Consider the following 25,183-nt stretch of genomic DNA (forward strand, 5'->3'; position numbering starts at 1 on the left):
CATAATAAAGTATTAACTGTAAGGCGGATGAATGGGTGGAAACTGCTTCTCTTCTTCCTTGTAGATGTATATTGTAATATCTAAGATTACTTGTCCATGGAAGGTGTGCTCAATCCAATAGTTAACCAACGGAAACACTGAAAAATAAGAGGCATTTGTGCAATTCTTGAAGGGAGACCTGAAAAATGACCAGACTTGGGAGTATCCTTGCCTACCTACTCTGGACTAAGCAGACATGGAGGAAAGTACTGCATGGAGAAGGGTTAGAGGATTAGAGATTGCAGTATCACAAAACAGAGGTTTTGGTGGGGGAAGCATCTGGAAGGCCAAGGGCAGAGCTAGGAAGTGTAGTTTCACCCCCAGAGGACCCCTGCACAGGGCTCAGCAGCTCCTGGGGCTCTTCCCTCAGATCATAAAGACAGTCATGACTACATATACAGGTTCACATTTTTCCTTTGAATTCTCTGTAGCTCTTCCAGCCCTTCAGAAAAGTCTTGATATACCTATACAAACTTGTCTCGAGGTGGTTTGGGGAACATGGGGTGGGGCGGTGAGAGGGAGTGTGGGCTGCCCGGCAGTTGCTCCCTTGCTGATGTCTTTGTGGAGGGAGCAGCGTGCTGGTGAGGGAACTCTTGTGTGTCCAGGAGTTCCAGACAGTGAGCAGATAAAGAACCCACAGCGGAGTGGGGGTGGAAGGCAGATGACTCACAGATATTACAGAGAAAAGCTGAGCCTGGTGGGGGTGGTGGAGGTGGGTAGGACTGACGCTTCTGTCATACAGGTGCGCTCACGTACACACAAATTACCATCAGACAATCAAGGTGGCCTTGAACCAAATTGATTTGGGTAAGATTTATTGATCAGATTGTTTTAGAAAACCAACAGCAAAACACTGACAAGGTACATAAATACAGATTGGACATTTTAGGGTAAATTCACTATATTTCCTACTTGCTTGTAGGAAACCGAGTAAAGTGGAAAAGCTGTCCTGATCATATGGCATGCACACCAGACTGCAAAAGGACGTCCACACTATTTAACAGGACTGTGGCAAAATAGCTTTAAAGTAAGGCGAGCATTGTGTATGGCCCAAGCATACCCTGTAGGAAGAGCAAAGCGAGGCTCACCTCCCAGAGACTGCGTCTCAGAAAGAGGCTTTCTTTCTTGCCTAGGTTCTTCCAGGAAATTCATCATTGGCAGGTGCTTTTCCAGGGAAATGCCTGTGCTCTCCCTGTGCAGACTCTGTGCACAAGGAAGTGGCTTTAGAGAGTGTGTTTTCTGATGCCTCCTTTATATTCTAAATGTATAACTAGTAAGATAACAATTACTACCGCTTGGTGACATTGTTTTTTGGTTTTTGGGTTTTTTTTCCTGAAAATTGCCTCTGACTCCATCCTGTACACTGACTAAGCAGGGCCCTTAAAAAACCTTATAAAAAGTTTTTTTTTTTTTTTTTTCAAATTAAAAACATGAAAATTACAATAAAAAGATGGAACTACTTTTGTAGCACAACTCAGAACTTCTGTTCATAACACCAGACTAGGGAAGAGGTCGCTTTTGGCTGAATCTAATGATCTTAGAAGGGAAAGGCCATTGCTAGACAGGATCTGGTGGCAACGCACACGGACGTCCTAGAACTCTATGAAACCTACCTCAGGCCCTGCGGGTGCGTCTGGAGTTCCAAGGCATTTGGGGAACCACAGCAATTTCAGCTAACAGTGACCAGTTTTTAGAATGGAGCTTATAATCAGAGGACCATAAACCTTCATCCACCCTAGAGCTCAATGCCAGAAAAATTAATACAAAAAAATAAAGGAAAATAGCTTTTTGTGCTACATCAGAATGCTGGCAGGTAGACAATTCAGTAACCTGTGCCACTTTCTAAACATCTGTAAGACCACAAAAAAAAAAAAAAAAAAATTGGTTTTACAGAATACTAAGACCAACACAGCCTTAGAGGATCATTCAACCTTTCCTACATGCCAAGTTGTGTGACTGGAAAATGGAGGACATCTTGCAAGATTAGAGGAAAAGCAAAAGTATTTATCAAGAGCCAAATAAATGTGTTCAAATAATGGAATTTTCTCTGTGTTGCACACAGCTTTTCCTTCCCATAGGTACTAAGAGTTCTTTGGTGGTTAGAGGAGAGATGGCCTGGAGCTCAGGGCAGGAGATGATGCTGAAGAGTTACATCTACTCAGGATTACCACCTGTGGTTCCTAATGTCAGCATTCAACTCTAATTGTTCAGACTGACTAATTACAGGCAATCAGCTGCTTATATGGTCACTGGTTGTCAGCTCCTACTGATTGTTCCTTTTCCTTTTCTAACTACTCATTAGCCCCATTCCATGGAAAAACAGGTGCTTAGAGGAAAGGATAGAGAGGAAAAATAAATGTAAATGCATCTACTGTTTGATAGAAAAGTTGATTCACTGATTATCTATGGATTTCAATGATCTGTGCTTTACTCTTGCTACTGGTGGATAACCAAAGGTCACTGTTAACCTATCTTTTGCTTAAAAATGTTAATATGCTTATTACACTTTAAAATCTAGCTATGTAAGGACATGAATGGTTTAAAGCAAATTTTTACATCGTGTCATTATGGCCCTGAAAAAAGGAGATTCTGCCAATGGAAAGGGTTTTGTTTAGCCCCTGAAGGATAGTTAAGATTTCAATTTATTCTGTGTCAGTTTATAGTTTTTCCAGGATGTGGAAAATATTAAATGAAGAAAGCATCATTTTCTTCATTTAATAAAGTGTTACATTCCCAGATAAATTAGTATATACATGGGAGAATGGATAGTGTTAAATACTAGGTTTTAATTCTCCATTTAGGAAACTCCTTACAGACGGACTTCCTTGTTCTCGGGCAACAAAATGTAAGACATGCAAACATGAGCTAATGCAAAGATGACAGGGAGAAAAAAATCTCAACTCTAACACACTTAAGGAACAATGAGTCTCTAAGAGTTCCATCTTGGAGTAAGAAAACATAGACTTGAAAATCCAGCTTTCCCATGAGTTGGCTTAAGCCAGCTGATCACATCTAAAATTCTTGGCATAATTTGACCCTAAAGTAATAAGCTCACTTCCCCAAGACGCAAAAAAAGTAGTCTACCTGCTTTATAGTTACACCATATATATAATCTGTATATATCCATATGTTTCTACATATTGCACTTAAATTTACAGGACTGTAGTAAGACGGCTGGGAGTACCTCAAAGAGGCAGAGAAGCAGCAGGCATAAACTTTCCTAAATCAAGTAAACAGTGTCAGGAATTTCGAGTGCTGGTTATAGGTATACTGAAATGCCTGATGACCCCTATCTAATTTCTAGTTATCTACACTTAGTCATTCACACACAGTCATTTGGCATCCAGAACATGTGCACATGTGTGGTTCTATAGCACTGAGTGCTGGTCATACCACGTCATTTTTACTAGTGTTATATTAAAAGAAGACACTTTAGACCAAGGATATATACTTTTATGAAAATAAAACACACAGGTCTTCGATGTCAGGCCTCCAAGGTCTACCTCAAAGAAGACTGCCCTCAGGAGGCTTAACAAAGGATGCCAGCAAGTGTGGATGGAACCAGACCACATCTCTCTTCAGCTCTCTGGTGTAGCAGGGCTAGAGACTTGCTTCTATCCTAAGGACCATGAAAGTCTAAGCACAGAGGCTGAGCATTCAGTCTTTGGTCCCTGTATAAATCCAGGTCAAAAATCCTCTTGCCACCCTAGACAGCCTGGCTTGTTCAATTTGGGATATATTTCCACCAAATATCCAGAGGCCAGGCTGGAGTCATGCAGCAAAGCTCTGTTTTGGACTAATGGAGCTGCTCAGACTGGCTTGCTCTGGGAGAGCACAGAGAAGCAAGCCTGGCAGTGGTGGCAGGAGGTTAAGGGCTACACAGACTGGTAATGGCAAGATGTGGGAGGATGGGCCCCTAGAGGAGCTGCTCCTTTTCCTGCCTCTCTCCCACATTCCTCACTCCCCAGAAAGGACCCAAGTTCACAGGTGCGTGGTTATTATAAGACTTCCCAGAATACAGGCTCCATGAACTCAACCCATCACAGAGGGGATGGTATGATAAGGCCTAGAAATCAGGAGCATGTCTGGAGGCCGCGGTTTTCTCTTCCCCAGAACTGAACACCAGATGGTAACTTTTTAACTGTAGCTCAAAGGTCATTTTAAATCCACACATAAGCTAAAGAGATCCCTTCTGAGATGAAGGAAAAAGAATAACTTTAAAAGCTAGGTGAAAAAAGAGGCACTTAAAGGAAAGGTGTGTTCCAACTCTCCCATGCAAGTCTCCTGCTGTGAGGTGGCCCCGGGAGGACCAGCGCTGCCCCTTGCACGCCTTCAGCACCTTGAGTACACCTGCGGCTTACACATGCGCATAGTGAGCCTCTTGCTCAGCTCCCCTAGCAGCCTGATGGCAAAGCAAGTGAAAATTTATGTCATTCTTTTTAGAATTTAAAAAAACAAATCAAACAAACCAGAACTGAAATTTCACACACAAAAAATGAATGCTACTCAGTTTCATTCCTTCCTCATGCTAGTTTTTAAATGATACTTGGTTCTTCAGGAAGGATGACCTGTGGCTTTACCCCCAAGACCTTGTATCCAATAACTAGACAATTACTCACAGCACCATGCACATTAAAGCAGACAGAAAAGAAGGCAACAAGCTAAGGGAAAAATCAAGGACCAACTGCCTGAGAAAATGGCAGGTACCTGGCCCAGAGATTACAAAAGAAACAAGTTCTCAAAAGGAAATGGCCAAGATGATAGCCAAAGACCATAGCCTGAGCGGAAGCCAAGTTAACAAGCCCAGAGGATGCAGGTTTTCTCTGCCTGGCTCTTCCCTGGCCTCCCTCGGGAACTTGTGTTCATGTTACACGGCATTTACATCACATATTTAGGGTCTGCAATTCCCCATGAAGAAGTCAAAGAGATATTTAAAACCATTCATAAGCATAAGAGAGTTTCAAAACTGCCAGAATGAAGAACTTTGGCCACCACAAGTGTTTCCATTTGAAACATTCTTGATGCTATAATTTCTAAGAGCAACAACAAAGAGCACAACCACGACACACATATGAGTCCTTTGACAGCCAACTCTACCCACTGCTGGCACCATGAGGATGAGAAAGAAATCACTAACCAAGAGGTGCTGGGCTGCTTAACCTTCCTTCAAAGCCAAAGGGTAGGTTTGAGTTATCTATGCAACAAGATGGCAACCACTGCTGCCATCAGACCCAGCTACTAGTCAATTAGACACATCTTGAAAACACTAAGTTAAACATCTAGGTTTAAGTATAACCTGCAAGATTCCCAAGGTTAGCCTTCTCAGCTTCCCTTAAACTTGTGGTTGTTGCTGTTGCTAGATGTAAAAATTTTTAAATTTCATTTTTGTTTATGTTGGTGATGTTTTAATTTCTAGAACATTGTATGACATGGAACTGTTCAGAATTCCTTTAAAAATGAATCTGTCTTGATTAAAAACATTATTAAGGTACTTTCAGGCTTTCCCTTAACTCCATCGAGAAGGAAGAGGGAGTATGTGAATACATGTGCATGTAATGGGTCAGGAGGAAGAGAAGCAAAGAAGGAAGCACGTGGGAAAGTGAGATGTCCATAAACTGAAAAACCAATTTACAGAAAGGCATCTGATGTATTTTCTAAATAAGGCCTTGATCAGGGTAACCAATCCTCTTTGTAGCACATTCTACACTGCCCATAAATAAAGGAGTCTCTTTAAATTAACATTTCCAGTATCAATGAACAGTCCAGAAATCCTCATTTCAAGCGTTCGATGAGTCCCTGTGTGAGTCCAAGATGCAGAAGCTGTGTTCGGGAGAGGTTTGCAAGGTTAGGGAAGGCCGCAAGCAGCTTCTCCCATGCCAGTTCCAGCAGGCTAGGTACGACCAGCCAGATCTTAAACAATGACCCAGTCCGTTTGTTTTCATGGATGTTCACCACTCCTCCATGAATGTACATGCAACCAGCCTAAGAGTGGTCAAAAGAGGACAAATTCAAATGGGAGAGAAACATACAAGGCTGAAGACTCAGCGGGGAAAGAGCACAGTAGATGGAATCAAACTGAAATGAGACAAGAATTCCTCACTGATCCCAATATCATGTGGAGATCAAGAGGGTTTAAATAACGAATTACTAAGGGAAAAACTATATATATATGATTTTTTTTTTTTTTTTTTTTTGAGACAGAGTCTTGCTCTGTCGCCCAGGCTGGAGTGCAGTGGCACGATTTCAGCTCACTGCAAGCTCTGCCTCCCAGGTTCACGCCATTCTCTTGCCTCAGCCTCCTGAGTAGCTGGGAATACAGGCACCCACCACCACGTCTAGCTAATTTTTTTTTTGTATTTTTGTATTTTTTGTATTTTTTTTCACCGTGTTCGCCAGGATGGTCTTGATCTCCTGACCTCGGGATCCACCCGCCTTGGCCTCCCAAAGTGCTGGGATTACAGGCGTGAGCCACTGCGCCCGGCCTATAACTATGAATTTTTTTTACTTCAACAACAAACAATTTCACTATTAACTAACATTAAACTAAAACTATATTAAGTATCCAAAATGCCAAATGTTGGTAATACAAAGATGAAAATAAAGGCCATCGCTTCAAGAAATGAGCGGGACCTTCAATAATATGGTATCAAGGGGGTAAAACGATTCCACCCTCCCAGGACACCTTCGACATCACGGTCAGGGCCGGAATGCCACAGGTAGCATTTCTCTTACATTTATGTTATTCTCTCAAATTTGGGTGTGATGATTTTTCTCCTCTTTTCTCAGAGGATGGCCTAGCTTTGGGAGGAAGTGTTAAAAATACATTATTAATAATCTAAGGTTTGCCCATATTTGGGTTTTTTTCTTGCTAATATCTCTAAAAAGATTTCTTTATCATCTGTAACCACATAAGGAAGATATGAAAATAAAAACTTACTGGTGTAACTGCTGCACAGTGAAAATAAACTGGCTCCGGCATGGTAGCTGGGAGCTTCACCCATTGGAAAGTCTGCAGATTCAACTTCCAGATATCTCCCAGGATCACCTCTCCATTATAGCCCCCACAAATAAATACATCTATGAAGAAAAGAGAAAGCCAAGATCACACAAAGGAAAACAGCCAAAACTATGGAGTGTTCTAGAGTAGGTCACACAGCCAGCTGACATGCGGCCAGTGAAGTCGATTGCCCCATGACACAGATGACTTCTGCTGTGCAGCCTCTCATGCTGTTGTCTTGTCCCTCAATAGAATTGAGACGCTACGTCAGGGTATTCACTAGGACTAAGGATGCAAGCCTCTAGGGAGCCTTCATGTCAAGGTTTCCAAACTCAAACACATACCTACAGATTCCAGGCACAGAAAGTGAATGAGCAAGGGGTCTAGGGAAGATAAACAGAAGGCTCAGGAAAACAGACAGGAATGCTCATGCTCTAAAAGAGGTGACAGCTATGCAGTCCCAGCTGTTCATTACTATAAGAGACTTAAGGTTGGCAATTGCCATATTGCCCATTTTTTTTCAAGGCAAGCTTGGAAATCTGGATGTTTTTAAAAATGAAATATTTTGATTTTTAAGTTTTGGCTACTAAATTTTTTTTTTTAAGAGACAAGGTCTCACTATGTTACCCAGCCTGGTCTTGAACTCCTGGGCTTAAATGACCCTCCCGCTTCAGCCTCCCAAAGTGCTAAGATTATAGGCATGAGCCACCACCCCTGGCCTCAAAACAATTTTTAATACATATATGAGCCAAACAAAACACATGTGCAGGTCACCAGTTTGCAAACTCTTCTTTAAATAATGTCCTGGAAAGACCATACATTTATCTGTTCATAGAGTCTAAAGTCTCTGAGGAGGAACGTTCACTGCAGTGTTCAGTTTAGGAACACAAGAGAGGCTCTTCCAAGCTTTCTTCAGCTAAAAGAGGACAAACTGAAGCTCTGTTTGATCTGTACAGTTATTAGGAATAATTTTCCCAAAATGAGAGGTGTGGGTTTTCTGGTAAAATCAGTTAGTTATAACTAATTAGACAACTTGTAACAAAGGCTATGTGAACCTTCAAATGAAATGCCTAGAACTAAGGTTGAATTCTATTTGTATGGTGCTTGACCTCAAAGAATTAAATGAATAAATTTCTTAACTCAGGTCTAGACCAAGTTTAAGACAATACTTAAGCTATAAAATGCACTGGAAACTTTTTTGGCTAGGATTCAAGGAAAACCTAAAGTACAGTTCCATTCTCAGAGAGAGAAATGTGAGCAATGTCATTATCTATAAATTTTATCCAGAAAGCAGGAGCACAATAAAAAATCCCTCTGAACTAGAGATGGCAGAATAATCCCAGTTATATCTGAACTAAGTTGCTAAAAGCATACAGGCTATCTAACTCATTTATACATACTTTCCTCCCAGAAAAAATTTAAGAGCTATATCAAACGATGAAATAAGTTGTAAATTAAAAGACAGGAAGGTTATCCAGAGAGGAGTCACTTATCACATTTAGTTAAAGTAGCTGCAGCTGCTTTCTGAAGCCATACAACGCCTTTGTTGTAATATGGCCAAAGAATGAGCTAAGAGTTCCATTTGGCATCAGAGAAAGAACAGAATCAACTTTATGAAATATCACTCTGAAGGAGTTATTACAATTTTAATACAATGTTCGCTGAGGTCTCTACAGTATAAACAGTCAAAATTATTAGTATTAGTCACCGTAACCACAGACATCTGTTGAGGTGTGGGATGCTGGAAGATCAAGTGCTAAAATAAAAGCTTAGTTATCACCATTTTCTGAGTTCTCTAATAACTGAGGGAACCCAAACACCATACTAGTTTACATGATGAAAATGGCTGAGAGAGGCATCACTATGAATTTCCCTTTAAGTTTAAACTACCAGAAATAGACTTTTCTCAAAGTTATGAGCCTCTTTTGAGGGGGCTATCTTTAGGAAATAAGACATTTTCAGAAGATACAATTACAGAAATGGAAGCAAAATGTTATTTAGAATCCTTACCATTTTTTATTTGAACACAACTGTGACACCTTCGGGCTGCAGGAAAGCCTGCCAAACACACAAACACAGAAGTTCCATCACTTACAGAAAGACTGGGAATCACACTGATACAACACAGTGAAAGACATACTATGTGTAACTCAAAACAATCCCTTTGTTGCATGTTAAGCAAACACTGACTAGCCCTTCCACTCCCTCCGTATTTCAAAAGCCATCAGGAGTCTCATCGTAACAGTACAATGCTAAGGTGCCAGAAACAAAGGGAAAGGACAGGAGTTGCTAGTGGCTTTCCCAAGCCCTTTTACCCACACAGAGATATGTAGATCTTTATTATTTATTTAATTTAGAGACAGGGTCTCACTCTGTTGCCCAGGTTGGAATGCAGCAGTGCTATCTTGGCTCACTGCAGCCTCCGCCTCCTTGGCTCAAGTGATCCTCCCACTTCAGCCTCCTCAGTAGCTGGGACTACAGGTGCACACCACCACACCCAGATAATTTTTTGTATTTTTAGTGGAGACAGGGTTTCACCATGTTGCCCAGGCTGGTCTCGAACTCCTGGGCTCAGCCTCTCAAAGTGCTGGGATTATAGGCATGAGTCACCACACCCAGCTGGTAGATCTTTATTTAGGCTCCAATTTCTTATATCACCCATATTTCTCAGCTTCTGCCGAATAACTTAATAAAGAGGATTAAAAGTCTCTTTCCTCAATCACTAAGGATAATTACTTGTGTGTGTGTGGTTTTTGTTTTTTGTTTTGTTTTGTTTGACAGCAAGACTCCGTCTCCCAGGCTGGAGTGCAGTGGTGTGATCTTGGCTCACTGCAATCTCTGCCTCTGGGGTCCAAACAATTCTCCTACCTCTGCCTCCCAAGTAGCTGGGATTACAGGCACACGCCACCACGCCCAGCTAATGTTTACATTTTTAGTAGAGATGGGGTTTCACCATGTTGGCCAGGCTGGTCTCGAATTCCTGACCTCATGATCCGCCCACCTCGGCCTCCCAAAGTGCTGGGATTATAGGCGTGAGCCACCACGCCCAGCCCTAAGGAATAATTATAATTGGACTAAGGAATACAAGTATTTTCTAATACCAGTTCAACAGATTTTTCTTTTTTTTTTTTTGAGATAGGGTCTCACTCTGATGCCCAGGCCGGAATGTAGCGGCTCAATCATGGCTCACTACAGCCTCTATTTCCCAAGCTCAGGTGATTCTCCCACCTCAGTCTCCCAACTACCTGGGACTATAGGTGTACACCACCATGACCAGCAAATGTTTTTGTATATTTTGTAGAGACAGGGTCTCACCATGTTGCTCAGGCTGGTCTCAAACTCCTGGGCTCAAGAGATCTGCCCACCTTGGCCTCCCAAAGTGCCGAGATTAAAGGCGTGAGCCACTGCACCCGGCCCAACAGATATTTAACTTACCATATAACTCAGTAAAATTACTTTTTCCTTCCAAAATGAGTAAAAGTATAATATATGTTTGTTAAAAATAAATTAATCAATACTTTAAATTTACCTATTTTTTCATGGGGTTTTGTTGCAATTTCCTCCCATGCATTCGTTTCAAGGTTGTAGGCATGGATCTTAGAGAAAAAAAAGAACATATACACATACATAAATAACTGTAATTTTAGCTAGCCTGAAAATGGATTTTTTAAAAACAGACTTTGTTTTTTAAAGCAGTTTTAGGTTCACAGCAAAACTGAGCAGAAGGTACAGTGATTTTCCATATAGAAAACTGGACTTTTAACAGCAGTAGCCTGCATAAACATATATTCTTAGTTGAAAAGTCTTTCTTCTTTTCTTTTGCTTTTTTCTGATCTTTCCAAATATATGGGAAAACATTAAATGGGGCAGTTGAAAATTAAACACATATATGATTTCGCTTTTTATTTTATTTTTTATTTTTTTTGAGATAGAGTCTCTGTCACCCAGGCTGGAGTGCAATGGCACGATCTCGGCTCACTGCAACCTCCGCCTCCTAGGTTCAAGTGACTCTCCTGCCTCAGCCTCCCGATTTGTACTTTTAGCAGAGATGGGGTTTCATGATGTTGGCCAGGCTGGTCTCAAACTTCTGACCTCAGGTGATCCGCCCACCTCAGCCTCCCAAAGTGCTGGGATTACAGACATAAGCCACCACACCCAGCTCACTTTTTTAAATTCACAGAAAAAATGAAGAAAAAGGTTGGAATGAGAAGCTGCAGTGCATGTGATTCTTGATTTTCTTCTGTATGTTGTTCTGCAACTTCCACATTTTCTACAAGGGGCATGTATCATTTTTATAACAGAAAAAAGCAAGTGTTTGTAAGGGAATGTGGGAATTCAGTTTTGACAAAAGTTGAAAAAGACCATTAAGGTTCCAAGCAGTCCAGGAGCTCTACAGCCTAATGTAGGTTTCCCCTGGGATGTGTGACTATGACATTTTAGAAATGCCACAGGGATGGATGAATAACAGCCCTTCAGAGCTCAGCTTTCTCAAGTTCGTGACGTGCAACCCTAAACAAGCCTGTTCTTTTTAGATACACAGCAGTGATGATGATGCGGATGTGACATTCTGAGAATGCTGCTTCCAATTCTAATTAGTTGCTCCATTCAAGCTACTATGCCTTCCTTTTAGTCACTTTCCTCATCCAGCATAAGGGGATAATTTTCACAAAGTATTTTCAGTGTGTGATAAATAACACCTGTCAACTGAAAGCATTTTGGGGCACAGGGTTCAACCTTATAATATAAAGTGCATCCAACACAAAATAGGCGTTAATGAGGAATGTGCTCAAAAATTAAAATACCTAAAATAACAGAATTATCTTGCTTAGTTGACACATGCCTCTTTCCTTCTCCCTCTCCCTTTTTTTCTTTTTAAAAAAATATACCTTGTTTAAGGAATATGCTGTCCAGGACGTACCACCTCCCAAGATGTAAATCCTCTGCCCGTCATGTGCGATTTCATGTCGGTATCTGAAAATTTACAAAAAAATTCATTTATAATTAAGTGAAAAATGATCTACCTAAGATTTAGCTATAAGGATTTTTATTACATCATTATTTATAATAATAAATTATTGGAAATAACCTAAGTGTTTAACAATAGTGAATTGGTTATATGACTAACCGAATATACATAAAATGGAACCACGTGAAAATGCTTTGAAAACTTAATCTATTTCCTTCTTTACCTGAGGCCTTGTTGCTGATAAAATAAGCTACATCAAAATCATTCCAGTAAGAGGCCAACTCCCAAGTCCTCTTATGTTAAGTTTTACAATGATCAGCCCACTAACAGGCTACAATTAAGATAAATTCTTCCTTAGCACCTATATGCTATTTTGTTTAAAGAGGCAACAAAGAGACACTGGATTCATCTAAACAGAGTTAATAAAAAATGTTTTACTGTCTTTGCTTTCAAACTGGAGGGGGAAAAAATCTCTTCAAGTGTTTCAGTGAGTTTAATTATTTTTTCTGTTCTTTTTTTTTTTCAAGACAGAGTCTTGCTCTGTCGCCCAGGCTAGAATGCAGTGGCGCGATCTCAGCTCACTGCAACCTCTGCCTCCCAGGTTCAAGCGATTCTCCTGCCTCAGCCTCCTGAGTAGCTGGGATTACAGATGCCCACCACCATGCCCTGCTAATTTTTGTATTTTTAGTAGAGACGGGGTTTCACCATGTTGGCCAGGCTGGTCTCGAACTCCTGACCTCATGATCCACCCACCTCAGCCTCCCAAAGTGGAGGGATTACAGGCCGCGCCCAGCCACAGTGAGTTTAATTCTATGAAGAGGCAACTGCTGTTAGCAAAGTGAAAGATATAGATCTGCTACTAGAAGGCAACTAGAGAGAACCATGTGATGTTTAACACGGCACTTAAAATGAATGACCCTTCCATCCATCCATCCATCCATCCATCCATCCATCCATCCATCATTCATCACCCATCCACCCATGCAAGCTTCCTTCCATTTATCCAATCAACATTCACATTCACTGTGGGGATGGCCCTGTGCCCTGTACTGATGATATGTCTGTGAGAGAATGAGGCAAAGAATTCTAATATGCAATATAAGAAGGGAAATCAGGCGTGGCATGGTGGCTCACACCTGTAATCCCAACACTCTGGGAGGCCAAGGACAGGTAGACTGCTTGAGCCTAGGAGTTTGAGAAGCAGCCTGGGCAACATGGTGAGACCTCATCTGTACAAAAAATTAGACAGATGTGGTGGCACATGCCTGTAGTCCCAGCTACTTGGGCGGAAGGCTGAGATGGGAGAAAGCCTTGAGCCCAGGAGGTCAAGGTTGCAGTGAGCCATGATTATGTCACTGTGCTCCAGCCTAGGTGACAGAGTGAGACCCTTTCTCAAAAAAAAAAGGGAAATCAAAAAGTAACTGGACAGTAATTGTTTTGCCTATAATACGAAATTTGGTTATAGTTGCTACCACTGGTTTCTTCTTCAAAGTGTTACTACTATCTTCCTAATGCAGAAAGACTAAATATAAGAGGAAATGACATGGAAAAAATTCTGTAGTTTAGAAGGAAATACTATTTCCTCACCAGAAGAACTTTTTTTCACTATAGACCTTTCTTTACTACTTACCTGAGATCTAACATCCAACAGCCAGTTAGTTACTCTAACTGGAGCCAAAGGGTTTTCTTCATATTGCCAATACTCTGAAAGAGGTCAAACGTTAACACGAAAGAATAAATATGCTTGAATCCTAGAACCTCACCTCTCTTCTGGTAGATCACAGGATAGGTTGTTTGGTTTCAGTTGTGTCCACTCTCTGGTATTGAGATCTAACTTGTGCAGGTCTGTGCTGTAAATATAGCCGGTTGTCCCTCCAAAGACATAAAGGGAGCCATTGATGATGGCCATAGCCTGGATAACAATGAAAGGTGAATAAGACCGACTTGTTAACACTTGATTAAAGAATGTAAACTTACCAGACACCTCCAAATCAGGTTTTATGAAATTCTCTTGTACTTTTTAATCTTTTAATGTATCAGACTCTTAAAAGAAGATTTTAGAGAACCCAGAGATTATTTTAAGAACCTGGAAAACACCTTTGGAAAGGAAAGCTTTACTCAACTGGAAAGCAAGTCCTACCTGCCAAGATGATTCTTTTTTTTTTTTTTTTTGAGATGGAGTCTCGCTCTGTCGCCCAGGCTGGAGTGCAGTGGCCGGATCTCAGCTCACTGCAAGCTCCGCCTCCCGGGTTTGCGCCATTCTCCTGCCTCAGCCTCCCGAGTAGCTGGGACTACAGGCGCCCGCCACCTCGCCCGGCTAGTTTTTTGTATTTTTTTAGTAGAGACGGGGTTTCACCGTGTTAGCCAGGATGGTCTCGATCTCCTGACCTCGTGATCCGCCCGTCTCGGCCTCCCAAAGTGCTGGGATTACAGGCTTGAGCCACCGCGCCCGGCCAAGATGATTCTTAAGGGTCCTGGCCGACCAAATAATTTCTAGCCCATGCTAGAAATGCTTATGGGCACATATAAGCATTTCCGTTGAAAGCTGCTTCTCCCTATAAGCAGTCTGAAGTAAAATGCTCTCAAGAAGCAGCAGATATGAAAATAAGCCACTGCAATCTCCTAAGTAGAAACCCTAGTTAGCAGTTCAAGGAACCTGACGTTTTCCAAAGGACTCTTTTCAATGAAAGTTTCAGCCATTGTTATGGCCACTTCTTATAGTTTAAATGCCTCCTGTGGAAGCAACGAAATTGTCTAGTATGTGCTCCTTTGAAGTTAAGCTCAGAAGCTGTTTATCAGTACTAATGCTGGCAAGTCAAGAAAGAAGTCAAAGCTTGGTTGTTTTAAGCTTAGACTCTCAAAGAGTCTCTGATGTATGGTGGGTTGCTCCCTATCTTTCTGGATATAACTTTTCAGACCTAAGGTTTGAAGTGCTGGAACCTAAACTAATCTCTACAAAATGTATGTATGTTTTAGCTCAGATCCACGTAAAAGTTTCTTCACCAAGTGCTTTCTCATCTACTCAAGAATCACTCTAAAAATGACCAGGACCCAGGCCATAGTGGAGCCCAATCTCTCACTGGGGGTGAGGGTGGAGGTGGAGGTGGGGTTCTAACACTTAAAGGAACTTCCATACAGGTGTATATCCTGACCTTAAGTTGAATTAGAAACAGAAAGTGAAAAAAAAAAAAGGAAAGGAAAGAAAAGAACAGAACATGGCAAGTAACCAGATTTACAAATTATAATTTCATATCAGAACTAAAAAATCAAGTACTAACCACAAATAACTCTTCTCCATTAAAATAAAATGGTAACAATTATAAATATTCTAACACCATCCCCAGACTAGAAAAATATGAACAAATACACCATAACTGGCCACAGATTGGTACCTGTCCATATATACGACTGGGTTTCTTCCCCCGGCAGCTGAGCAAAGCCCATCTCTTATACTTCACATTACACACATGGACGTCATTGCCGTTGCTCTCTCCAAATGGGATGCCCGTACCTCCAAACACTAACAGGTTGTTTCCATGCAGCACAACTGAGGAAGGAGAAGCACAAGTTCCATTCACAAATGGCTACCTGCAATGTGTTCCCACATAAACCCAGAATATCTGAGAAGCTAACACATATCTGCTTTAATGATCTCATAAGATAGCTCAAATCACTGACATCTAACTAGTAGCTGAGCGTACCAAATCTGAAAATCTGAAATCTAAAATACTTCAAAATCCGAAACTTTTTGTGCACCAACAATGATGCTTAAAGGAAATGCTCACTGGAACGTGTTGGATTTCAAAGTTCTGGATTTGGGATGCTAAGTACAATGCAAATATTCAAAAAAAAAATCTGCAATGTAAAACACTTCTGGTCCCAAGCATTTCAGATAAGGGGTACATGGCCTATACTACAAAGTTCTGCAGAAAAAGATTGAATATCACTATATGGGCTCTATCATATAGTTCATTGGTAGGCATATATGACATATTCAATACATATTTATGGAATTCACTAAATACTCTGTATAACAATATTGAGTTGTATGAACTACAGTCTACCCAGTATACCACTGCTGCTCAAGACAGTTCAAGTATGCAGCAAAGTAGAGAAAAATGAAGCATCATCTTTGCCTTAGCAAAGACCCAAGGGGACTTCAAATAAAGGGATTAAAGGGACATTCTGTTTTTGCCAGGAAAATGATCTCTACATTTAAAATTATGATTTCTGTCATTTTAATGCTCTACCAGATAAAACAAAACACACCAATATCCAGCAGGCAACTTTGGTGTTCTTCCTCCTGTAGCTCTTTTGTTCCTGCCACCACACACATACATACACACACACACGTACACACGTATTCTCTTCACTCATACATACGCTCTCTCTCTTTCTCTCTCTCTCTCGAAACAGTGCTCCTATGTTATTTCAGGGGCTTTTTTTTTTTTTTTACGGAGTCTTGATCTGTCGCCCGGGCTGGAGTATAGTGGCATGATCTCAGCTCACTGCAACCTCCACCTCCCAGGTTCAAGCGATTCTCCTGCCTCAGCCTCCCTAGTAGCTGGGATTACAGGTGCCTACCACCAAGCCCAGCTAATTTTTGTATTTTTAGTAGAGATGGGGTTTTGTCACATTGACCAGGCTGGTCTCAAACTCCTGACCTCAGGTGATCCACCTGCCTTGGCCTCCCAAAGTGCTGGGATTACAGGTGTGAGCCACCATGCCCGGCTGGCTTTTTTTTTTTTTTTGTAACTCTTTCTTTGTTTGTTTGAGAGGCAGGGTCTCGCTCTGTCACGCAGGCTGGAGTGGAGTGACACGATCACAGCTTACTGCAGCCTTGACCTCCGGGATTCAAGTGATCCTCCTGCCTCAGTTTCCCAAGTAGCTGGGACTACAGGTTTGTGCCACCACGCCTGGCTAACTTTTGTATTTTTTTGTAGAGATGGGGTTTTGCTATTGTTGGCCAGACTAGTCTTGAACTCCTGGGCTCGAGCAATCCACCCACATCGGCCTCCCAAAGTGCTGGGATTATAGGGGTGAGGCACCACACCTAGCCTTTATTTATTATTTGTTTGAGTCAGAGTCTTGCTGTGTTGCCTAGCTGGAGTGCAGTGGCATGAACATGGCTCACTGCAGCCTTGAATTCCTGGGCTTAAGCGATCCTCCCACCTCAGATGTCCAGGTAGCTGGGACTCTATGTACAGGCCACTATGCCCAGCTAATTTTTTTTTTTTTTTTTAAGAGGCAGGGTCTTGCTACATTGCCCACGCTGGTCTTGAACTCCCGGCCTCAAGTGGTCCTCCCGCCTTGGCCTCCTAAATTGCTGGATTACAGGCCTGAGCCACCACGCCAGCACTTATCAGTGATCTTTGATGTTACTATTGTAACTGTTTTGAGGCGCCATGAACCACGCCCGTATAAGACAGTGAACTTAATCAATAAATGCTGTGAGAGTTTTGACTGCACCAATCAGCCATTCCCTCATCTTTTTCCCCTCTCCTCAGGCCTCCCTATTCCCTGAGACACAACAAGATTGAAATTAGGCCAGTGAATAACCTTACCTCTGAGTAATAAAGTGAAAAGAAGAGTCTACCGTATCTAACTTTAAATCAAAAGCTAGAATTGACTAAGCTTAGTGAGGAAGGCATGTGGAAAGCAAAGAGGCTGAAAGCTAGGCCTCTTGCACCCAACAGTTAGTGCCAAGTTGTGAATGCAAAGAAAAGCTCTTGATGGAAATTAAAAGTGCTACTCCAGTGAACACACGAATGATAAGGAAGCAAAACAGCCTTATTGCTGATAGTGCAGAAAGTTTAAGTGGACAGACGATCAACTACAACATTCCCTTCAGGCAAAGCCTAATTCAGAGGAAGGCCCTGACTCTCTTCGACTCTATGAAGGTGGGGAGAGGTAAGGAAGCTGCAGAAGAAATGTTGGAAGCTAGCAGAGGTTGGTTCAAGAAGTTTAAGGAAAGAAGCCATCTCCAATATATAAAAGTACAAAGTGAAGCAGCAAGTGCTGATGTAGAAGCTGCAGCAAGTTATGCAAAAGATCCAGCTAAGTGGCTACACTAAACAACAGATTTTTAATTTTTAATTTTTTTATTTTTTTGAAACGGAGTCTCACTCTTATTGCCCAGGCTGGAGTGCAGTGGGGCGATCTTGGCTTATTGCAACCCCCACCTTCCCAGGTTCAAGCGATTCTCCTGCCTCAGCCTCCCCAGTAGCTGGGATTACTGGCGCCTGCCACCATGCCCAGCTAATTTTTTTTTTTTTTTTAATATTTTTTATAGAGACAGGGTTTCACCATGTTGGCCAGGCTGGGTCTCAAACTCCTGACTTTGTGATCCACCCACCTCAGCCTCCCAAAGTGCTGGGATTACAGGTGTGAGCCACCATGCCCGGCCTCTTTTTCTTTTTTTTTTTTTTTTTTGAGACAGGGTCTTACTCTGTCACTCAGGCTGGAATGCAGTGGCATGAGCACAGCTTCTGCAGCCCAACCTCCTGGGCTCCAGCCATCCTCCCACCTCAGCCTCCCAAGTAGCTGGGAATACAGTCGTGCAGCACCACGCCTGGTTAATTTTTGTATTTTTTGTAAAGAAAAGGTCTCACTATGTTGCCCAAGCTGGTCTTCAACTCCTGGGCTCCAGTGATCCTCCTGCCTCAGCCTCCCAAAGTGCTGGGATTACAGGCATGAGTCACTGTGCTCAGTGAAAGTGGTTTCCTGAGATAGAATCTACTCCTAATGAAGATGCTGGGAACACTGTTGAAATGACAAATAAGGATTTAGAATATCACATAAACTTAGTCGATTAAGCAGTAGCAGGGTTTGAGAGGATTTGACTCCAATTTCGAAAGAAGTTCTACTCTGGGTAAAATGCTATCAAACAGCATTACATGCTACAGAGAAATCTTTTGTGAAAGGAAGAGCCAATTGATGGAGCAAACTTCCATGTTGTCTTAAGAAACTGCCACAGTCACCCCAGCCTTTAGCAACGACCACCCTGATAAGTCAGCTGCCTCCGACATCAAGACAAAACCCTCCACCAGCAAAAAGATTACAACTTGCCGAAGACTCAGTTGGTTGTTAGCACTTTTTAGCAATAAAGTATTTTTAATTAAGGTATGTACTTTTTTAGATATAATGCTATTGCACACTAAAGAGACTAGTGCATCGCGTTAACATAACTTTATATGCACTACGAAACCAAAAACGTTGTGTGACTCGCTTTATTGTGGGGGTTTGGCACTAAACCACGATATCTCTGTATCGTGGTATGCCTGTACTTTGCTCAATAGCTATTAACTGTCATCGTCCTAAGCCCCATATGTTGACCTTCTACTACATTTTGCCTAACATATACGTGATACTTTATATTGAACCCTCTAGGATATTATTAATCCCATTTTACAAGTTAGGAAATTAAAGCTAAAACTCACCTGACAAGCTGAATTCAAAATCAGGACCCAAATAATTTAGAATCACCATATTATGTTATTACCCCAGTAAAAAGCCTATCCACCAACAGGGCAAAATCACAATACGGTGTTATAAATTATTAACAAGGAATATGGGACACTGAACCTGGCTTCTCAGACATTTCATAAAGTCAGGAGTTACGAACTGCTTGCACTCACGTGACATAGATGCCAATTCCCGGGGCATGTAGCCATCTGTGCCCATCTGGTGCCATACTCCTGTAGCAAAATGATACCTCCAGAGTTCCCTGAAGAGAGGATAGTCTTCATTATCAGGCCCTCCCGATTCATCATAATCTGGGTTATAACCTCCAAACACATATAGGTTGGTATTATCTGCCACGCAACGATGTCCACTTCGTGCTGGTGGAGGTCTGTGGCCTAGGAGAGAAGAGGACAGTTTTCCACAGGTGTCCTACCAGTTTAAAAGCACAAACAAAATTAGGTAACAATCATTTTAGCCTTAAAAGGGGATCAGGAAAGATTTATAACATGGATATACTTCTTATTTGTTTAGATTTATAACATGGATATACCTCTTAATAACACTTCTTATTCACACATACTACTTAAGATTTTAAGGAGCTAGTCTCTACTTCTATTTTTTATGACTACCTTCAGATTTTGATAACTGTAAAAAGCATGATAAATTCAAGAAAATGGCTGATAACTTGAAATTTTCAAGAAAAGAAGGAGGAAGGGTTTAATAATCCAAAAGCTAACAGGACAAATTTTCTAATTTCCTCAGAGGAGAAAAAAACACAGGCCAACTAAATTAAACTGTGAACATTAGAGAACTAAATAAATATAATCACAAATGTGAATGAGTCATGTATAAATAAAAATACACACACATAAAATCTATGATTTTTCCACAAGATATAATTATACAGTTAAAATGAAAACTGGCTGTTAAGGAGTTACAGTAAAATTTTGACTTTAACATCCTGGATTTATGGTGGTTAACAAATAATCTTCTTACATTTATCTTAGAGAGCATCTTTCATCCTATTAAGAGCTTTACTAAGAAAAGCTGTTTCTACAATTTATATTTGAAAGTGTCCTGAAGTCTAAATTATATCAACTATTTTTTTTTTTTTTTTTTTTTTTGAGACCAACTCTCACTGTCACCCAGGCTGGAGTGCAGTGGCGCGATCTCAGTTCACTGCAACCTCTGCCTCCCAGGTTTAAGTGATTGTCCTGCCTCAGCTTCCCAAGTAGCTGGGATTACAGGTGTCCGCCACCATGCCTGGCTAATTTTTGTGTTTTCAGTAGAGACGGGGTTTCACTATGTTGGCCAGGCTGGTCTCGAACTCCTGACATCAGGTGATCCGCCTGCCTTGGCCTCCCAAAGTGCTGGGATTACAGGCGTAAGCTACCACGTCCAGCCTCAACTAGTTTACTAAAAATTACTTCAAGGTTATTTTAGAGTAAAAAAAAAAAAAAAACACAAAAAAAGTTTATTATAATTTCTGTTATCCTTAAAATGTTTGTACCAATCTACACAAACCCTTGCCTAACTTTAGAAACAAAGATGCTTAAATACATAGTGGATGGAATAAGAAGCTACTATAGTTGTGACCCTAAAGATGAATGTACTTTTATATGTTGGTAATAGATACTAGTATAAAGTTAATATTTAGGACAACACTAGACACCTAATAAACATGTTATACAAACATTTATTACCAACCTAACATAGGCCTTCTATATTTGCTTTTTAAAATCAAAATCTCGGCCGGGCGCGGTGGCTCAAGCCTGTAATCCCAGCACTTTGGGAGGCCGAGACGGGCGGATCACGAGGTCAGGAGATCGAGACCATCCTGGCTAACACCGTGAAACCCCGTCTCTACTAAAAAATACAAAAAACTAGCCGGGCGAGGTGGCGGGCGCCTGTAGTCCCAGCTACTCGGGAGGCTGAGGCAGGAGAATGGCGTAAACCTGGGAGGCGGAGCTTGCAGTGAGCTGAGATCCGGCCACTGCACTCCAGCCCGGGCGACAGAGCGAGACTCCGTCTCAAAAAAAAAAAAAAAAAAAAAAATCAAAATCTCACTTTCTAAGGTTATATTTTTAAACAAGAGCTGAAATTGTGCACAGATTGAGAGCAACTAAAAAACAGTGAATCACTGAGTCACTGACGTCCAACCTGTTAGTCGTGTTTGAAAGTCTTTGATGGTTCCTCACCACTCAAGTACCAAGTCCCCTGCCCAACATGTTAGAGCTTTCCTCCTACTAACCTTGTCCTACTGTCAACTTCTCACACTTCTTTCTGCCTGGAAAGCCCAGAGTTTCTCCCCTATACCTTGGCCTAGTCTACCTACCTACCCATGAATCCCTACTTGTGGAAATACCTAAGTCTAGTGCACACCACCCTTCTCATCAATAAAACCCTAGGACCCTTCCAGTTCAGTACCATACTACTCATATATTAGTGTATACATATACAATAAGATCACACCTTAACTATGTAAATACATGAATATCAGACAAACTATAATCAGTTGGCAAATTTACTGAGCTATGATTTGCCTTAAATGACGAACTCAATTTCTCTTTTTAGGACTCTTGAAACAGAAAGTGTGGTGTGGAAGAAAAAATAAGAGCTCCTATAAATGTCTAAGTTTGAATCCAGATTCTTTCTAATTGCTACTTTGAGCAAGTCACTGACCTTCACTTAGTCTCAGCTCCCTCATTTGCATATTGGGATATTATTACTGCACTTCAAAGATTTGTTAGATTTGTCATGTTAAAACGTTTATTGGCTTACACATGTAACTTTCTAGGAGGCTGTGAGCTATTTGAGGGAAAAGGAATACATTTGTATTCACCTTTGTATAACCAAGCCTTGGGCACACAGCAAACACTAGATAAACGGGAAATCAACTTATTTGGCATTTATTTTTCTCTATGCATTTTGTCAGTTTGTTTTTCTTTTCCAAATAGATTATAAGCTCCTCAAGGGCAAAGATCATGTATAATAATTATCCTGTATCACCCACAACACCTAAACAGTTGGAGATCTGTAACAGGTACTAAAAGTTTGATTGACTTCAACATCAGGCCAAAGTAAACAGTGACAGGGATGATTAAAACAGTGTCCAACTCTCAGTGGACTTTGATATTATTTATGCCTAAGAGATACACGGTTTAGGGAATGGGTGTTGGATTACGCAATCTTCTTCTCAAGACACAAATGCTTCTTTCTAAGAATTAGCAAGACAAATTTAAAGACGAAATCTAACAGAGTTGCTATGGTCAGCAGACAGCAACTCTAAAAAATCTCTGTCATTTGTTGTATTACCTGAAGCCAACAGATAATTTTTAAAGCTGCTTTTGGGCAAATATGAAAAGAAATGCAGTCTATTCTACATTTTTCTCTAAATGGCTGTACAGCAGGGAAGGTAATGTTACAAGTTTACTGCCAACTATTTCCGTGACAAATATAATTCACATGGATTACACAGTTGAGGGGTCTGTGAAAAGATGGTTTCGGGCCGGGCCCATTGGCTCACGCCTGTAATCCCAGCCCTGTGGGAGGCCGAGGCAGGTGGATCATGAGGTCAGGAGATCGAGACCATCCTAACACGATGAAACCCTGTCTCTACTAAAAATACAAAAAATTAGCCAGGCATGGTGGCGGGCACCTGTAGTCCCAGCTACTCGGGAGGCTGAGGCAGGAGAATGGCGTGAACCTGGGAGGCAGAGCGTGCAGTGAGCCAAGACTGCACCACTGCACTCCAGCCTGGGCGACAGAGTGAGACTCCATCTCAAAAAAAAAAAAAAAAGTTATTATTGGACACTGGCTATGTAGTAAGTACCACGTACTGTGCTAGGTGCTGGGGTACAATGATAAGGCAATGACTACCTCTGTCCTCGGGAGCTTACAGTCCAGCCTGCACAGCCCAAGTCAGTAGCCATGAGCTATAACACATGGCTCCCGAGCACTTGAAATGTGGGTGGTCCAAACTGAGCTGTGCTTCACATGGAAAATACTCACTGGATTTCAAAGACTTAGTACCCAAAAATGAATGTAAAATTATTAGTTTTTATATTGATTATATGTTGAAATGGTATTTTTAATATACTGGGTTAAATAAAAATATTAAAATTAATGTTACCTGTTTTACTTTTTTAAATGTGGATACTGGAAGAATTTTAATTTTGTGGTTCACCTATTTCTGACACAGTGCTGATCCAGCCCAACTGTTGGCTTCTGTTAATAATTTCACGATCTCTGCAAATCACATTTTTGGGTAAAGAGCATCTAATCAATATTTGATAAATATTAAACATCTTGTCAAGGAATCTCATAGATGAGAGTAAAAAGGCAACTCCTCTTTCTCTCTCGCCAGTAACTACAGATTTCTTTCTCATATTTATAGCCCAGGAGTGACTAAAAGTCATTTCATTTTAGATAAACCATGGGAATTTGTCTGGGTTAATGCCGTGGAGACTAAGCATTAATTTTTATTAGGCGAAATATAGCACAGGCTCCTCAACCTTGACAAAACTGAAACTGTGTTTCAGGCTCTAAAGCAGCTCTCTAAATCCTCCCCCAAATTCTCCATGTGCAAATCCCATTTTCCTAAAAATTACTTGCTGCTAATAAAATCTACCATAGAATTGGTTTACCTGATTCAGGAGCTCCCAGTGGAAAATGTAAAAGCAAAAAATTAAAACAGAGCCTGTATTCACAGGTAAACATTTAATATCCAGAAGGGAACATGAAGCTAAAGGATTATGTCCCTGTGAAGTCTGACCCATCCTCTCTTCCATGTCACAAGGAGTTGCTCTTTACCCCAGGGAGAAAGCAGGAACTTATAGTAACCAGGGAAACAGGTTTTAGTTTCTAGTCCAAAGGCAGAAAGAAGCTAGCTGTCTGAGATAATGCGACAGAAGGTTGTTTCCAATGTTTCCACTATTACAAATAATATTGTAACAAAGCTTCCTCTACATATATTTGTATGCAAATGTATGAGAATTACTGGAAGTAGAATTTCTAGGTCAAAGGAATATGCATTTAAAATTTTTATAGAAAAAATAAAAAATACAAAACAAAAAAATGTGTATAGATATAACACTCTTACAGAGCCACACTGCTCTGCAAATAGAATGGACCAATTTCTACTCCCAGCAATGTTATGCGAGTGCCTACTTCTTCATGCTCTTTAACCTTCTCAAATTTGTGCCAATCTGATGGGTACAAACTGGTGTCAGGTTAATTTGCATTTCCCTTATTTTACTAGTTCACATGTTTATTGGCCCATTTGTATTTCTTCTTTTTGGAACTCCCCGATCATCTCCTTTGCCTACTTTTTAGATCTATTAGATTGTCTTCTCACCATTGTGGAAGTTTTTTTTCTTTTTCCTTTGAGACAGGGTCTTACTCTGTCACTCAGGCTGAGTGAGACCCTGTAGTGGCATAATCACAGCGCACTGCAGCTTCAACCTCTCTTCCTCAAGTGATCCTCCCACCTCAGCATCTAAAGCAGCTGGGACTATAGGCATGAGCCACAACAACTAGCTACTTTTAAAATTTTTTTTGTAGAGATGAGGTATCATTATGTTGCCCAGGCTGGTCTTGAACATCTAATCTAAGCTCAAATGATCCTCCTGCCCCAGCCGTCCAAAGTGCTGGGATCACAGGCATAAGCCACCTTGCCCGACTCCAAATTCTTTATTTATATTTATTTCTTCCAGCTT

General features: G+C 41.1%; 1 protein-coding gene across 4 annotated transcripts in view; it reads right to left on the bottom strand.

The window, feature by feature from the left end:
* Positions 1–826: 826 nt before the first annotated feature.
* KLHDC10 (kelch domain containing 10) overlaps positions 827–25,183 on the bottom strand; it is a 70,221-nt gene continuing 45,864 nt past the window's right edge. For all 4 annotated transcript variants that reach the window (XM_050785033.1, XM_050785032.1, XM_050785035.1 and 1 more), the window contains 8 exons: positions 19,640–19,861; positions 15,395–15,549; positions 13,766–13,914; positions 11,923–12,007; positions 10,566–10,632; positions 9,047–9,094; positions 6,977–7,116; positions 827–6,021 (listed from right to left, as the gene is read on the bottom strand). In XM_050785033.1, coding sequence (XP_050640990.1) covers positions 5,812–6,021; positions 6,977–7,116; positions 9,047–9,094; positions 10,566–10,632; positions 11,923–12,007; positions 13,766–13,914; positions 15,395–15,549; positions 19,640–19,861 — 1,076 coding nt within the window. In that variant the 3' untranslated portion in view covers positions 827–5,811. The remainder of the gene's footprint in view (positions 6,022–6,976; positions 7,117–9,046; positions 9,095–10,565; positions 10,633–11,922; positions 12,008–13,765; positions 13,915–15,394; positions 15,550–19,639; positions 19,862–25,183) is intronic.

This window comes from Macaca thibetana, chromosome 3 (genome assembly GCF_024542745.1).
Source record: "Macaca thibetana thibetana isolate TM-01 chromosome 3, ASM2454274v1, whole genome shotgun sequence".
Lineage (NCBI taxonomy): Eukaryota > Metazoa > Chordata > Mammalia > Primates > Cercopithecidae > Macaca > Macaca thibetana.